Below are 18,445 nucleotides of genomic sequence, written 5' to 3'. Positions count from 1 at the left end.
GAATACTTTTGCAAGCCACTGTAAATCTCAATCTTTAACATGCTATTTTATAGTTTATAAGCAATGGGATTTCTTTTCTGCTGTGCAGATTCTGTTGAATTCTAACCTAAATGTGTTTTGTGTTGATGTGTCCACAGTGAGGCATGTGTCTGTGCAGGCCGGAGGCTCCATCACCATCCCATGTCACTATGATCTGAATCACATCAACCATGTGAAATACTGGTGTAAAGGATTCCTTTGGCACGGATGTTCTTATGTGGTACGCACTGACCATCCTAAGAGCAGTAGTAATGCCTTAATCTCTGATGACATCAACAAGAGAATCTTCACTATGACCATGACTAACCTGAAGTCATGGGACTCTGAGAATTACAGGTGTGTTGTGGTGATCAATGGAGGACCAGATATCAGGATACAATGGTTCTACCTATCTGTCACTCCAGGTAAATAGCCTATTACAACAAATGAAATGAGAAATGTGTAACCAGTCTGAAATTCATAGACAGAGATATACTGTATGTGTAGATGCAAGAACTGACCATGTTTTTAAGGTGTACAGTGTTTTTTTACAATTCTATTCTTTACAAACCAATGAGTAAAACAAGATTCTATTTGGGGTCATGATGGGGTAACAGTTGAACTCTTTAAATTCTTTAATAATCAATGGCTATATATAATTATTATGAATTCAAAAGACCAACAATGGATGTACCAATCACAGACTGCAGCTTTAAGGAATTTGTATGGAGCCTGTTGTAAAAACACTTTTTTCTTCTCTGAATTCTTGTTTTTTTACCTCTGTGTTCAGCTACTCCAGAACTCTATGTGGACAAACAGGAAGTGACTGGAGTAGAAGGAGTGAGTGTCACTGTCCGTTGTTACTATAGTAACTCTGGAGATATGAAGTGGTGCAGGATGGGTGGTGATTGTGTGAGTTTGTATTCTGGGACTTTACTTGGAACATCACTGACATTAAACCGGACTAGTGATGCTAATAACAGAAAAGTCTTAACAGTGACTATGATTGGACTGAAGATGGAGAACACTGACTGGTATTGGTGTGAAGTGGGAGAACTAGGGATGCCTGTTCACATCACTGTCAGTCAACAAACTGCAACACAGAGACCCCCCCAAAAAACGATTTAATATCCATAGTTACTTCACATATAAATTATGTAATTTTCTTACATAAGTATCACAATGAAAATATGTATTTATTCCATGATTTACTTCCTGTCATAGATGATAGTCAGTGAAAATCTGCTACTGTTTTCATAATCCTTGACAGCGATTCACTTTGTTTCATCATCTGAAACAAATTGGAATATTGACTATGAATGTGATGTTGCTATACAACCTGACTATCTGGTATACCAGTAATTTCATTAATGGCATTGTTGTTTTACATCACAGCAACCCAAGCTGAGGGGAACATGGAGGAAGTCCACCGGAGGTTATTATCACTCATTCAGCTGTATTATCCCACAAATTGTTAGATAATATGAACACAAAGAAAGATTACAATTCCATCATACAATACAACAGTTAAAGCTAACCAAACACCCTCCCTAAATGCATATAGAGACTGTTAGCACTTCCTCTTGGGTGGAACATTTATTTGGAGAAGTAGCATCAATTTTTGTGTTATTCTCACTCATTTGCAAGGACAAGTTGCACACTTAAAAAAAACAACGTTATTTGTATAGTAATAATCTCAATAATAATAATGTCTTCTTCCACACATGTGAATAGCTAAATAATTGTTCCATTTATCACAACAGTGTAAACAACAAGTTATTACTTTTTCACAAATGATCAATTTATAATGACCTATTTTAATTGTATTTTTGATTCAAGTTCTTCTAAGTAATCCATCAGGTCCTGTCACGGATTCTGCTGAGACTGCCCCTCCTCCTTGCTCGGGCAGGTTTCGGCGTTCGTCGTCACCGGAGTACTAGCTGCTGCCGATCTATGTTCTATGTTTCTATGTTCTACCTGTTGTGTCAGATTGTTTCACACCTGTTGTCCATCTTGTGATTACTCCGCCCCTATATAACCCTGTGGCTCCCATTGTGTTCTGTGCGTGTTTGTTGCTTGTACTCGTATGTCGTTGGTGAGCGGATTTGATCCTCCCTGCGTGGAGGCTTCTTGTTTCTTTACGAGCTTTAGTAAAGCTACGTTTTTTCTCTTGAGTTCTGTGTCCTGCACCTGACTTCAGTCTACCGCATACACCGACATCATGACAGAAACACGCACATATGGAGTCAGCAGGAACGACTGGATCTACCGAGACGATGGAGGAACGAGTCCAACGTCAAGGGACGATCCTCCAGAATCTCGGTGAGACGATGGAACGAGTTTTCCAGATGATGGAGCGATTGGCGAGAGGTGGTATCCCTTCACCATGTCCAACCACACCACCACCTGCTACACTGGCTACCACTTCGCCACCTGGGTCCAGTGGGATTCGGCTCTCGCTCCCGAGGGCATTTGACGGTACACCTGCCGGGTGCCAGGGATTTCTCCTCCAGGTAGAGCTCTACCTGGCCACCATTCACCCGGCGCCCTCGGGATACGAGAGCGTGTCAGTCCTTATCTCCTGTCCTTTGGAGAAGGCGCTTGAGTGGGCTAACGCCGAGTGGAGAAATATAGACTCGAGAACTGTCCACTACGAGGATTTCCCCCGCCGCTTCCGGGCGGTATTCGATCATCCACCTGAGGGGAGAGCGGCGGGAGAACGTCTGGTCCACCTAAGACAGGAGATGAGGAGCGCGCAGGAGTTTGCGCTGGAGTTTAAGACTGTCGCAGCCAGCGCGGGATGGAATGAGCGGGCCCTTATCGACCACTATCGACGCAGCTTAAGGGAGGACGTCCGTCGGGAACTGGCCTGCAGGGACACCAATCTCAACCTGGACCAACTGGTGGACATGTCCATCAGGTTGGATAACCTGTTGGCAGCCCGCGGACGTTCTGATGGGGGCCTGTCCATTCCATCTCCCAGCACCTCCGAGCCTATGGAGCTAGGAGGTGCTGCAGGTAGGGAGACTGGGAGAGAGACTGTCCCCTGCACCAAGTGTGGCCGCAGAAGACACACTGCTGGTCGGTGCAGGGGAGGTTTCTCAGGAGGTCGAGGCAGCAGGCAGAGCACTGGTCGACCGTCTCAGGTGAGTAGGCACCCGACTCACCCAGAATTCCCTGTTGCTAATTTGTGTATCGACATTTTGTTTCCAGAATTTTCTCCCCATTCCCAGCATAAGGCGCTAGTAGATTCAGGCGCGGCTGGGAATTTTATTGATCGCCAGTATGCACGTAGCCTAGGGATTCCCACAGTGTCTGTTGATAAACCTTTCCCTGTTCACGCATTAGATAGTCGCCCGTTAGGGTCAGGCATAATCAGGGAGGTCACCGCTCCACTGCTGATGATGACGCAGGGGGGTCATGAGGAGAGGATTAGCCTCTATCTGATTGATTCTCCTGCGCATCCTGTGGTGTTGGGACTTCCCTGGTTAGCCATTCATGACCCCACTATTTCATGGCAACAGAGGGCTCTCAAGGGATGGTCCAGTCAGTGTTCAGGGAGGTGTTTAGGAGTTTCCTTGGGGGCAACTTCGGTGGAAAGTCCAAACCAGGTTTCCACCATGCACATTCCATCCGAGTATGCCGATTTGGCTATCGTCTTCAGCAAAAAGAGGGCGACTAAATTACCACCCCATCGTCCGGGGGATTGTGCGATAAATCTCCAGGTAGGAGCTGCACTTCCCCGGAGTCACGTGTATCCTTTGTCTCAGGAGGAGACGTTGGCTATGGAGACATATGTCACCAAATCTCTGAGGCAGGGATACATTCGGCCATCCACTTCACCCGTTTCCTCAAGTTTATTTTTTGTGAAGAAGAAAGATGGTGGGTTACGCCCGTGCATTGATTACCGTGGCCTAAATCAGATTACCATTAAGTACATCTATCCTTTACCTCTGATAGCTAGTATGACGGAATCATTGCACGGGGCACGCTTTTTCACAAAATTGGATCTCAGGAGCGCGTACAACCTAGTGCGTATCCGTGAGGGAGATGAGTGGAAGACGGCATTTAGCACCACCTCTGGACATTTTGAGTATCTGGTCATGCCATACGGGTTAATGAATGCTCCTTCAGTTTTCCAATCATTTGTGGATGAGATTTTCAGGGACCTGCACGGACAAGGGGTAGTGGTGTAAATTGATGACATCCTTATATACTCCGCTACACGTGCCGAGCATGTGTCCCTGGTGCGTAAGGTGCTTGGAAGACTGTTGGAGCATGACCTGTATGCTAAGGCAGAGAAATGCCTGTTCTTCCAGGAGTCCATCTCTTTCTTGGGGTACCATATGTCCGCGTCAGGGGTGAGGATGGAGAGTGACCGCATTTCGGCCGTGCGTAATTGGGCGACTCCAACCACGCTAAAGGAGGTGCAGCGATTTTTGGGTTTTGCTAATTACTACCAGAGATTTATCCGGGGCTTTGGTCAGGTAGCAGCTCCCATTACCTCATTACTGAAGGGGGGGCCGGTGCGTCTGCGGTGGTCAGCGGAGGCGGACAGGGCTTTTAATCATTTGAAGGACCTGTTTACCTCGGCTCCAGTGCTGGCTCATCCGGACCCCTCTTTAGCCTTCACGGTTGAGGTGGACGCGTCCGAGGCTGGAATAGGCGCTGTACTGTCTCAGCGCTCGGGTATGCCACCTAAACTCAGCCCCTGTGCCTTCTTTTCGAAGAAGCTCAGCCCGGCGGAGCGCAACTATGATGTGGGGGACCGGGAGCTGTTGGCTGTGTTTTAATGATGTGCAAATAGTTGAAGTACAAAAGGGAAAATAAATAAACATAAATATGGCTTGTATTTACAATGGTGTTTGTTCTTCACTGGTTGCCCTTTTCTTGTGGCAACAGGTCACAAATCTTGCTGCTGTGATTGCACACTGTCGTATTTCACCCAATAGATATGGGAGTTCATCAAAATTGGATTTGTTTCCGAATTCTTTGTGGATCTGTGTAATCTGAGGGAAATATGTGTCTCTAACATGGTCACACATTTGGCAGGAGGTAAGGAAAGCTTTGACTATGTACAGACTCATTGATCATAGCCTTGCTACTGAGAATGGCCGCCGAAGGCAGACCTGGCTCTCAAGGGTAGACAGGCTATGTGCACACTGCCCACAAAAATGTGGAAACTGAGCTGCACTTCCTAACTTTTGGGTCAGTCACAGTGGTCAGGTATTCTGCCGCTGTGTACTCTGTTCAGGGCCAAATAGCATTCCAGTTTGCTCCGTTTTTTTTGTAAATTATTTCCAATGTGTCAAGTAATCATCTTTTTGTTTTCTCATGATTTGGTTGGGTCTAAATGTGTTGTTTTCCTGGGGCTCTGTGGGGTGTGTTTGTATTTGTGAACAGAGCCCCAGGACCAGCTTGCTTAGGGGACTCTTCTCCAGGTTCATCTCTCTGTAGGTGATTGCTTTGTTATGGAAGGTTTGGGAATCGCTTCCTTTTAGGTGGCTGTAGAATTTAACAGCTGTTTTCTGGATTTTGATCATTAGCGGGTATCGGCCTAATTCTATTCTGCATGGATTATTTGGTGTTTTACGTTTTACACGGAGGATAATTTCGCAGAATTCTTCATGCAGAGTCTCAATTTGGTGTCTCTCCCCTTTTGTGAATTCTTGGTTGGTGAGCGGACCCCAGACCTCACAACCATGAAGGGCAATGGGTTCTATAACTGATTCAAGTATTTTTAGCCAGATCCTAATTGGTATGTCGAATTTTATGTTCCTTTTGATGGCATAGAAGGTCCTTCTTGCCTTGTCTCTCAGATCGTTCACAGCTTTGTGGAAGTTACCTGTGGCGCTGATGTTTAGGCCGAGGTAGGTATCGTTTTTTGTTTCATTTAGGGCAACGGTGTCTAGATGGAATTTGTATTCGTGGTCCTGGCAACTGGACCTTTTTTGGAACACCATTATCTTTGTCTTACTGAGATTTACTGTCAGGGCCCAGGTCTGGGAGAATCTGTGCAGAAGATCTAGGTGCTGCTGTAGGCCCTCCTTGGTTGGTGACAGGACCACCAGATCATCAGCAAACAGACATTTTACATCAGATTCTAGTAGGGTGAGGCCAGGTGCATCTACAGTGGCGCAGTGGTCTAAGGCACTGCATCGCAGTGCTAACTGTGCCACTAGAGATCCTGGTTTGAATCCAGGCTCTGTCGCAGCCGGCCGCTACCGGGAGACTCATGGGCGGCGCACAATTGGCCCAGCGTTGTCCAGGGTAGGGGAGGGAATGGCCGGCAGGGATGTAGCTCAGTTGATAGAGCATGGCGTTTGCAACGCCAGGGTTGTGGGTTGTGGGTTCGATTCCCACGGGGGGCCAGTATAAAAAAATAAATAAAAAATATGTATTCACTAACTGTAAGTCGCTCTGGATAAGAGCGTCTGCTAAATGACTTAAATGTAAATGTAAAAAAAGTATTTAGTCAGCCATCAATTGTGCAAGTTCTCCCACTTAAAAAGATGAGAGAGGCCTGTGATTTTCATCATAGGTACACGTCAACTATGACAGACAAAATGAGACATTTTTTTCCAGAAAATCACATTGTAGGATTTTTTATGAATTTATTTGCAAATTATGGTGGAAAATAAGTATTTGGTCAATAACAAAAGTTTCTCAATACTTTGTTATATACCCTTTGTTGGCAATGACACAGGTCAAACATTTTCTGTAAGTCTTCACAAGGTTTTCACACACTGTTGCTGGTATTTTGGCCCATTCCTCCATGCAGATCTCCTCTAGAGCAGTGATGTTTTGGGGCTGTCGCTGGGCAACACAGACTTTCAACTCCCTCCAAAGATTTTCTATGGGGTTGAGATCTGGAGACTGGCTAGGCCACTCCAGGACCTTGAAATGCTTCTTACGAAGCCACTCCTTCGTTGCCCGGGCGGTGTGTTTGGGATCATTGTCATGCTGAAAGACCCAGCCACGTTTCATCTTCAATGCCCTTGCTGATGGAAGGAGGTTTTCACTCAAAATCTCACGATACATGGCCCCATTCATTCTTTCCTTTACACGGATCAGTTGTCCTGGTCCCTTTGCAGAAAAACAGCCCCAAAGCATGAGGTTTCCACCCCCATGCTTCACAGTAGGTATGGTGTTATTTGGATGCAACTCAGCATTCTTTGTCCTCCAAACATGACGAGTTGAGTTTTTACCAAAAAGTTATATTTTGGTTTCATCTGACCATATGACATTCTCCCAATCCTCTTCTGGATCATCCAAATGCACTCTAGCAAACTTCAGACGGGCCTGGACATGAACTGGCTTAAGCAGGGGGACACGTCTGGCACTGCAGGATTTGAGTCCCTGGCGGCGTAGTGTGTTACTGATGGTAGGCTTTGTTACTTTGGTCCCAGCTCTCTGCAGGTCATTCACTAGTTCCCCCCGTGTGGTTCTGGGATTTTTGCTCACCGTTCTTGTGATCATTTTGACCCCACGGGGTGAGATCTTGCGTGGAGCCCCAGATCGAGGGAGATTATCAGTGGTCTTGTATGTCTTCCATTTCCTAATAATTGCTCCCACAGTTGATTTCTTCAAACCAAGCTGCTTACCTAATGCAGATTCAGTCTTCCCAGCCTGGTGCAGGTCTACAATTTTGTTTCTGGTGTCCTTTGACAGCTCTTTGGTCTTGGCCATAGTGGAGTTTGGAGTGTGACTGTTTGAGGTTGTGGACAGGTGTCTTTTATACTGATAACAAGTTCAAACAGGTGCCATTAATACAGGTAACGAGTGGAGGACAGAGGAACCTCTTAAAGAAGAAGTTACAGGTCTGTGAGAGCCAGAAATCTTGCTTGTTTGTAGGTGACCAAATACTTATTTTCCACCATAATTAGCAAATAAATTCATTAAAAATCCTACGATGTGATTTTCTGGATTTTTTTTTCTCAATTTGTCTGTCATAGTTGACGTGTACCTATGATGAAAATTACAGGCCTCTCTCATCTTTTTAAGTGGGAGAACTTGCACAATTGGTGGCTGACTAAATACTTTTTTCCCCCACTGTATATACACATATACATACACATACACATACACATACACATACATATACATATACATATATACATATATATATATACACATATATACACATATACACACACATACATACACACATACATACATGTACATATATATATATATATATATATATATATATATATATATATATATATACAGTGGGGGAAAAAAGTATTTAGTCAGCCACCAATTGTGCAAGTTCTCCCACTTAAAAAGATGAGAGAGGCCTGTAATTTTCATCATAGGTACATGTCAACTATGACAGACAAAATGAGGAAAAAAAATCCAGAAAATCACATTGTAGGATTTTTAATGAATTTATTTGCAAATTATGGTGGAAAATAAGTATTTGGTCAATAACAAAAGTTTCTCAATACTTTGTTATATACCCTTTGTTGGCAATGACACAGGTCAAACGTTTTCTGTAAGTCTTCACAAGGTTTTCACACACTGTTGCTGGTATTTTGGCCCATTCCTCCATGCAGATCTCCTCTAGAGCAGTGATGTTTTGGGGCTGTCGCTGGGCAACACAGACTTTCAACTCCCTCCAAAGATTTTCTATGGGGTTGAGATCTGGAGACTGGCTAGGCCACTCCAGGACCTTGAAATGCTTCTTACGAAGCCACTCCTTCGTTGCCCGGGCGGTGTGTTTGGGATCATTGTCATGCTGAAAGACCCAGCCACGTTTCATCTTCAATGCCCTTGCTGATGGAAGGAGGTTTTCACTCAAAATCTCACGATACATGGCCCCATTCATTCTTTCCTTTACACGGATCAGTTGTCCTGGTCCCTTTGCAGAAAAACAGCCCCAAAGCATGAGGTTTCCACCCCCATGCTTCACAGTAGGTATGGTGTTATTTGGATGCAACTCAGCATTCTTTGTCCTCCAAACACGACGAGTTGAGTTTTTACCAAAAAGTTATATTTTGGTTTCATCTGACCATATGACATTCTCCCAATCCTCTTCTGGATCATCCAAATGCACTCTAGCAAACTTCAGACGGGCCTGGACATGAACTGGCTTAAGCAGGGGGACACGTCTGGCACTGCAGGATTTGAGTCCCTGGCGGCGTAGTGTGTTACTGATGGTAGGCTTTGTTACTTTGGTCCCAGCTCTCTGCAGGTCATTCACTAGTTCCCCCCGTGTGGTTCTGGGATTTTTGCTCACCGTTCTTGTGATCATTTTGACCCCACGGGGTGAGATCTTGCGTGGAGCCCCAGATCGAGGGAGATTATCAGTGGTCTTGTATGTCTTCCATTTCCTAATAATTGCTCCCACAGTTGATTTCTTCAAACCAAGCTGCTTACCTATTGCAGATTCAGTCTTCCAAGCCTGGTGCAGGTCTACAATTTTGTTTCTGGTGTCCTTTGAGAGCTCTTTGGTCTTGGCCATAGTGGTGTTTGGAGTGTGACTGTTTGAGGTTGTGGACAGGTGTCTTTTATACTGATAACAAGTTCAAACAGGTGCCATTAATACAGGTAACGAGTGGAGGACAGAGGAGCCTCTTAAAGAAGAAGTTACAGGTTTGTGAGAGCCAGAAATCTTGCTTGTTTGTAGGTGACCAAATACTTATTTTCCACCATAATTTGCAAATAAATTCATTAAAAATCCTACAATGTGATTTTCTGTATATTTTTTTCTCATTTTGTCTGTCATAGTTGACGTGTACCTATGATGAAAATTACAGGCCTCTCTCATCTTTTTAAGTGGGAGAACTTGCACAATTGGTGGCTGACTAAATACTTTTTTTCCCCACTGTATATATATATACATACACATACACATACATATCCTTTAAAATATATATATATATTCCCCTTTATTACTTTCCAACCCCGCCACCCTTTCACTACTTGGAGTAAACTTGTGAACAACAATGCTTAGGCCTCTACTTCCAGCTTATACCTACTATCTACATTTTATGGACACAGTCAATTGTACAATAATTCTATTTTGTTTTGTTTTTTCTCCTGAACTTCCTCTACTCTCAACCTCTCCGATCATTTTCATGATGTCCATCAAGTTTGCTTCTATATGCCATATCTTTCTAACTGTGCTCTTTCACAAAAGCTCCCAACCTACAACCTATATACTTATTATGGACACAGTATGCTTATATTATTAGTTATCTTGTTATTATTTGTTGTTAGTTGTTATTAGTCCCATCCTTCAATTCCATTCAACACCTTCTATCTATCTTTTAACACCATTCATATAGGATTTATATTTGCCATATATATTTAAACTGTACTGTGATGTCTTACAAAAGGTCTGAACCTTTCTATTCTCATTGTTTCTACAGATTGTGAATTGAAAATAAACATTTTTGCTAAAAGTATTATTATGTTATTGATCGATTGACTATGACTTTTCAAATTACCCAGTAATGCTATATGCAAGGTTAGCTCCAGGTAAATATTGCAATCCTTTAGCCATTCCTGGACCTGTGTCAAAAAATCAAGCTACAAGTGGACAGTACCAAAAAAAATGATCTAATGATTCTTTCTATTTGCAGCAAAATCTGCAGAGCTGGGAAGATTGTATCCCCCATATAAATAACATTTTATTGGTAGCAAGAATTTTATATAATAATTTAAATTGAAAGATTCTATGTTTTGAAACCGGTGTCGTTTTGCGTATCAGTTCATAAACACTATGCCATGGGATCAGTATGTCAAAAATCTCTTCCCAACTATTTTGCAATCTATATGGGACGGCTGTCAATCATTTGGTCCTTAAATGAAACTGATATACTTTTTATTTATGACAGTTTTCCTTAACCAATTATGTTATTTAATGCAAGGCCGACAGACAAGTTCCTTACCTTCTCCCCCTTCCACTCTCCTCTTCCATTTTTGCGGTAAGGCTGCAATTATTTGGTTGTAATTTTGGGTAGAACAGACATTTCCATGTGTTTTTGTTAGCTCCATGTGTAATATAACTCCTCCAGTCCTACCGATGATATCATTTACGAAGATTATACCTTTTTTTTAAATTTTGTCAAAAAAAAAGTTTTTTTGTCAATTAGTATATTTGAGTTTAACCACAATATTTGTTGCATTATTTGTTTTGTCGTTTCTGGAGGATTAAATTGAAATTTCAACCAACTTTCTATGGCTTGTTTTAGAGATAGTGATATTTGGGAGATGATTTCCTTTTCAAATAAATGAAAGTGAGTGGTTGTAATCTTAATAAAGGGAAAAGGCCATTCTTGAACATTGGGTGAGACAATCTTACTAATTTGCTAGAGAACCAGTTCGGATTTAAGTATAACTTTTGTATGACTGAAGCTTTTAGTGATAGGTCTAATGCATAAATATTTAATCATTTCTGTCCTCCGAATTCATATTCATTACATAAATAGGCCCGTTTAATTTTGTCTGGCTTGCCGTTCCAAATAAAAATGAATATTTTTTTCTCATATAATTTTAAAAACAGTTCGCTAGGAATAGGCAAGACCATAAGCAAATAGGTAAACTGGGATAATACTAAAGAGTTAATCAGGGTGATTTTCCCACAAATTGACAGGTATTTACCTTTCCATGTTAGCAAGATCTTATCTATTTTTGCTAACTTTCTATAAAAATTAATTGAAGTGAGATCATTTATTTCCTTTGGGATATGTATTCAGAGTATATCCACATCACCATTAGACGATTTTATTGGTAAACTACATGGTAATGTAAAGATTGTATTTTTCAGTGATCCAATACGTAATATAGTACATCTGTCATAATTTGGTTGTAATCCAGAGAGGTTAGAAAATGTATCTAGATCCTCTATGAGGCTGTGGAGGGATTCTAGATGTGGATTTAAAAGAAAACATGAATCATCAGCGTACAATGACACCTTTGTTTTTAAGCCCTGGATTTCTAATCCCGTTATATTATTGTTGGATCTGATTTTAATAGCTAACATCTCGATGGCCACAATAGATAGATATGCCGATAGTGGACAACCTTGTTTCACTTCTCTTGACCGTTTAAAACTTTCTGAGAAATAGCCATTATTTACTATTTTACACCTAGGGTTACTATACATGATTTTTACCCATTTTATAAGAGATTCTCCAAAATTGAAATGCTCCAGGCATTTATATATAAACCCCAGTCGTACTTTATCAAATGCCTTTTTGAAGTCTGCTATGAATAGCAGGCCTGGTTTCCCAGATTTTCCATAGTGTTCTATTGTTTCCAATACTTGCCTTATATTATCTCCAATGTATCTTCCATGTAAAAAACCTGTCTGATTAGAATGAATAATATCCGACCATACCTTTTTAATTCTATGCGCTATACATTTTGCTAGAATTTTTGCATCACAACACTGAAGTGTAAGGGGCCTCCAATTTTTTATATGGACTGGATCTTTATATTTTCCACTTGTATCCTGTTTCACTAATAATGAGATCAGACCTTCTTGAGTGTCAGATAATCTACCATTTACATAGGAGTGGTTAAAACATGCTAATAACGGTCCTCTTAGTATATCAAAAAAGGTTTGGTATACCTCGACTGGTATGCCATCCAACCCTGGAGTTTTCCCAGACTTAAAGTTTTTAATTGCATCCAGAAGTTCCTCCTCTGTAATTTCAACTTCACATGAGTCTTTCTGTATGGCTGTTAATTTTGCATTATCAATAGAAAAAAAATCTCTACAATTAGCTTCAGTTAGAGGAGATGGAGGCGACTGAAACGAAAACATATGCTTAAAGTACTTTGTTTCCTCCTTCAAAATATAATTTGGTGAATCATGGGTTACTCCATCAATTGTAACCAGTTTCATTAAATTATTTTTGGTAGCATTCCTATGTTGAAGATTAAAAAAGAATTTGGTGCATTTTTCCCCATATTCCATCCAGTTTGCTTTATTTTTATAATATATTACACCTGATCTTTCTTGAATAAGTTTCTCCATTTCTTTTTGTTTTTCCTCTAATTTATTCTGAGCCTCTATGTTACAGTTTTTGTTGCCATCTATCTGTTCTGTTAGACTTTCTATTTTCTTTGTTAGTATAAACTCTTTTGACCTAAATTGCTTTTGTTTTCGAGATGAGTACTGCATTGCATGGCCTCTAAAGGCACATTTAAAGGTGTCCCATACAATAAGGGGATTTGCTGTACCTATGTTATGTCGGAAAAAGTCAGTTATAAATTCCTTTGTCCTAGTTAAAAATAAATTATCATCCAATAGGCTTTGATAAAATTTCTAATATCCTCGCCCATGTGGAAATAAAGTAAGAGTAATGTATATGCCAATTATATGATGGTCCGACCGCATTCTGTCCCCTATCAACAATTTTTAAACTTTTGGTGCCAACGAGAATGAGATAAGAAAGTAATCAAGACGACTAGCTTGATTGAATCTCCGCCATGTATATCTCACTAGATCAGGATATCTAAGCCTCCATATATCTACTAGTTCTAATGTATCCATGACATTCACGATTTCCTTAAGAGCATGTGGGTGATTGTTTGTGGTGTGATTTCCTTTACGGTCCATTGAGCTATTTGAAACAGTATTATAATCCCCCACCATAATAATATTGTCTTGAATTGCTTGCAGGGTTGATAATTTATTATATACAGTGGGGAGAACAAGTATTTGATACACTGCCGATTTTGCAGGTTTTCCTACTTACAAAGCATGTAGAGGTCTGTAATGTTTTATCATAGGTACACATCAACTGTGAGAGACGGAATCTACAACAAAAATCCAGAAAATCACATTGTATGATTTTTAAGTAATTAATTTGAATTTTATTGCATGACATAAGTATTTGATACATCAGAAAAGCAGAACTTAATATTTGGTACAGAAACCTTTGTTTGCAATTACAGAGATCATACGTTTCCTGTACGTCTTGACCAGGTTTGCACATACTGCAGCAGGGATTTTGGCCCACTCCTCCATGCAGACCTTCTCCAGATCCTTCAGGTTTCGGGGCTGTCGCTGGGCAATACAGACTTTCAGCTCCCTCCAAAGATTTTCTATTGGGTTCAGGTCTGGAGACTGGCTAGGCCACTCCAGGACCTTGAGATGCCTATTACGGAGCCACTCCTTAGTTGCCCTGGCTGTGTGTTTCGGGTCGTTGTCATGCTGGAAGACCCAACCACGACCCATCTTCAATGCTCTTACTGAGGGAAGGAGGTTGTTGGCCAAGATCTCGCGATACATGGCCCCATCCATCCTCCCCTCAATACGGTGCAGTCGTCCTGTCCCCTTTGCAGAAAAGCATCCCCAAAGAATGATGTTTCCACCTCCATGCTTCACGGTTGGGATGGTCTTCTTGGGGTTGTACTCATCTTTCTTCATCCTCCAACCAAGGCGTTTAGACCTAAAACCTCTATTTTTACCTCACCAGACCACATGACCTTCTCCCATTCCTCCTCTGAGCCTGGATTCGAACCAGGATCTCTAGTGGCACAGTTAGCACTGCGATGCAGTGCCTTAGACCACTGCGCCACTCAGGAGTACACCATCCATATAGGATTTCTATTTGCCATATGTATTTCAACTGTACTGTGATGTCTTACAAAAGTTCTGAACCTTTCTTTTCTCATTGTTTCTACAGATTATGAATTGAATTTTTTTTTTTTGCTAATAGTATTATTATGTTATTGATCGATTGACTATGACTTTTCAGATCACCCAGTAGTGCTATCTGCAGGGTTAGCTCCAGGTAAATATTGCAATCCTTTAGCCATTCCTGGACCTGTGTCCAAAACAAGCTACAAATGGACAGTACCAAAACAAATGATCTAATGATTCTTTCTCTTCGCAGCAAAATCTGCAGAGCTGGGAAGATTGTATCCCCCATATAAAAAACATTCTATTGGTAGCAAGAATTTTATATAATAATTTAAATTGAAAGATTCTAAGTTTTGAATCCAGTGTCGTTTTGCGTATCAGTTCATAAACACTATGCCATGGGATCGGTACGTCAAAGATCTCTTCCCAACTATTTTGCAATCTATATGGGACGGCTGTCAATCCTTTGGTCCTTAAATGAAACTGATATACCTTTATATTTATCACAGTTTTCCTTAACCAATTATGTTCTTTAATGCAAGGCCGACAGACAAGTTCCTTACTTTCCCCTCCTTCCATTTCCTCTTCCATTTTTGCTGTAAGGCTGCAATTATTTGGTTGTAATTTTGGGTAGAGCAGACATTTGCATATGTCTTTGTTAGCTGCATGTGCGACATAACTCCACCAGTCCTACCGATGATATCATTTACAAAGATTCTACCTTTTTTAAACATTTTATCAAAAAAAAAAGGTGTTTTTGTCAATTAGTATATTTGAGTTTAACCACAATACTTGTTGCATTAATTGTTCTTTCGTTTCTGGTGGATTAAATTGAAATTGCAACCAACTTTCTATGGCTTGTTTTAGAAATAGTGATATCTGGGAGATTATTTCCTTTTCAAATAACTGAAAGTGAGTGGTTGTAATCTGAATAAAGGGAAAAAGGCCATTCTTGAACATTGGTTGAGACAATCTTACTGATTTGCTAGAGAACCAGTTCAGATTTAAGTATTGCATGACTGAAGCTTTTAGTGATAGGTCTAATGCTTTAATGTGCTTTTGTGTGTTGTACTTAGTCAATTGAAAATGTGCTTAAAGTTTTGAAAAAACAACCTTTTTGATGATCTGTTTTGAGTTTTGTACTAAGAGTTGTGAAACGTTACCACATATGTATGAAAATTGTACCAAAGCAAAAAACAATGTGTGTGAGTTTGAGTGTGAAGTAGTTTGCTGTGTTGGATGCATTGCTCAGTAGTTAACATGACGTTGTGGAATGAGTTTAGCTGAAACTTGCATCATTCTGGTAATGCAGCTTCCTGAATTAACTTTAACACTTTGGCTTGGAGGACATCTGTGGTTATGAGCTGTACATGACCAGGGTTCATTTCCTGTATAGAAAGGGGATAAAGAGGCCTCCCAATTGGCACAGCGGTAAAAGGCACTGCACCGCAGTGTTGAGGAGTCACTACTGCCTGGGGTTTTATCCCAGGCTTTGTCAAAGCCGGCTGTGAGCGGGAGTCCCATAGGGCGGTGCACAATTGACCCAGCATCGTCTGGGTTAGGGCAGGGTTTGGCCCGGGGGCTTTCCTTGGCACATCGTGCTCTAGCGACTCCTTGTGGTGGGACAGCAGTCGTCAGTTGAACGGTGTTTCCTCCGACACATTGGTGCGGCTGGCTTCCGGATTAAGCAAGCAGGTGTTAAGAAGCAGCGCGGCATGGCGGGTCATGTTTCAGAGGATGCATGATTCGACCTACGGTCGGGTAAAATTACTACAAAAATCTTTAAAATAAGTGGGAGAGAGACAGAGAGCGTTCTTGTTGAACGTAAAACCACATCAGACTGGGTTGTGGTCCAGAGGACCCTGAACCGTGACCTGGTTTAAAGTGAGAGTTTGTGGAGGTCTTGTTCTAGACCCCATCACTACATCTCTGTAGCACATGACCCCTCTAATCTATCAATGTCTAGCACATTGAGAACATTTATCATATCGTTTCTTATATACTGAAATATTGAATTTGCCAATGTGGTGTATGTCGCCCAATTATTGAATATTTGTAATCATTAGTAGCCTATGTTTCAGTAGAGTGTAACAGGATAGTAGTGACTCTTGGTTCCAAAACCCTTAGAGAAAGCTGAAATATATTTTAGTGACTATGATTTTGGGGTTAAACTAGTCCGTATGATGCAATAGTTGCTATCTACCACTGAGGGGGCCATGTACAAACAAACAGAAGCAGGAAGAGAGTTACAGACAGTGAAGTCTATTAACATTAGGAAGTAGAGTCATTCTGGCTGTTGCCTTCGTCCTTGACACACATTTGTGCTCAGGTACCATGTAATATACCAGGCAGACTGAAACCTTCACATGGCTCTTCATCTCTCCCTCCTCCTCCTCCTCCTCTTCCTCATCCTCTACAGAGTATCAGCAGATATGTGTAACATGTTTCTATAAAGGGCTGATGTCCAGTGGGTCAATTCACTGTTAACACGGTGTAATAAATCTCAATCATTAACAAGCTGTTTTATAGTGTATAAGCAATGGGATTTTTTTTCTGCAGTGCAGATTCTGTTGAATTCCAACCTAAATGTGTTTTGTGTTGATGTGTTCACAGTGAGGTATGTGTCTGTGCAGGCCGGAGGCTCCATCACCATCCCATGTCACTATGATCAGTATTACATAAATCATGTGAAATACTGGTGTAAAGGGTATGATTGGAATAGTTGCTCCTCTCTAGTACGCAGTGACCATCCTAAGAGCAGTGGTAATGCCTCAATCTCTGACGACATCAACCAGAGAGTCTTCACTGTGACCATGACTGATCTGGAGCCAGAGGACTCTAAGACTTACAGGTGTGTTGTGGAGATCAATGGAGGATCAGATATCAGGATACAATGGTTCTACCTATCTGTCACTCCAGGTAAGATCCCTGCAACTCTTACAATTCAGTAAAGTAGAATAGGTAGTTCTCAGTAATGATGAGACAATCAGAAATAGCCTACTTCCACAAACTAAATGACTGGTGTTCTCATTTCATTTCCTGGTAACTGGTTCCTTGTCTGGTAACTGGTATCACCATTATTGTTCAAGTTGACCAGAAGAATACTTTATGTTCTCTGTATGTAGATTGTGGTGTAAACTTTGTTTAAACTCCGCTGTGGTCGCTTTTAAAACATTTTTTAAAATAATATTAATAATAAAATACTTACTAGAAATAAAGTTCTGCTGCTGAGTTCTTTCTTTGGTGTCTGTACCTCTGTGTTCAGGTACTCCAGGACTCTATGTGGACCAACAGGAAGTGACTGGAGTAGAAGGAGGGAGTGTCACTGTCCGTTGTTACTATAGTAACTCTGGAGATATAAAGTGGTGCAGGATGGGTGGTGATTGTGTGTCGTATTCTGGGACTTTACATGGAACATCAGTGACATTAAAGGATATCAGTCTGGCCAACAACAGAACAGTCTTAACAGTGACTATGAGTGGACTGAAGATGGAGAACACTGACTGGTATTGGTGTGAAGTGGGAGAACTAGAGATGCCTGTTCACATCACTGTCAGTCAACAAACTGTAACACAAAACATCACTGCTATCAGTAAGTACTTTCTGTTTGGGTCACAAAAATAGTTTAATATCCATAGTTACTTCACATCAAAATGATGTAATTTTCTTACATTAGTATCACCCTGAAAATATGTATTTATTCCATGATTTACTTCTTGACATAGATGATAGTCAGTGAAAATCTGCTACTGTTTTCATAATCCTTGAGAGCAGATTCACTTTGTTTCATCATCTGAAACAAATTGGAATATTGACTATGAA

The 18,445-nt window shown here is 41.2% G+C and overlaps 1 protein-coding gene across 1 annotated transcript in view; it reads left to right on the top strand.

The window, feature by feature from the left end:
- Nucleotides 1-2,294: 2,294 nt before the first annotated feature.
- Nucleotides 2,295-18,445, top strand: part of LOC311122409 (uncharacterized protein) — a gene marked incomplete at both ends in the record, with an annotated part of 31,727 nt that continues 15,576 nt past the window's right edge. The window contains 3 exons of the mRNA XM_084196769.1: nucleotides 2,295-2,340; nucleotides 17,360-17,542; nucleotides 17,889-18,215. Coding sequence (XP_084052895.1) covers nucleotides 2,295-2,340; nucleotides 17,360-17,542; nucleotides 17,889-18,215 — 556 coding nt within the window. The remainder of the gene's footprint in view (nucleotides 2,341-17,359; nucleotides 17,543-17,888; nucleotides 18,216-18,445) is intronic.

This window comes from Coregonus lavaretus (genome assembly GCF_964263955.1).
Source record: "Coregonus lavaretus genome assembly, contig: HAP1_SCAFFOLD_1323, whole genome shotgun sequence".
Lineage (NCBI taxonomy): Eukaryota > Metazoa > Chordata > Actinopteri > Salmoniformes > Salmonidae > Coregonus > Coregonus lavaretus.
The sequence above is the reverse complement of the archived record's forward strand: the minus strand, read 5'-3'. Positions and strand labels throughout refer to the sequence as shown.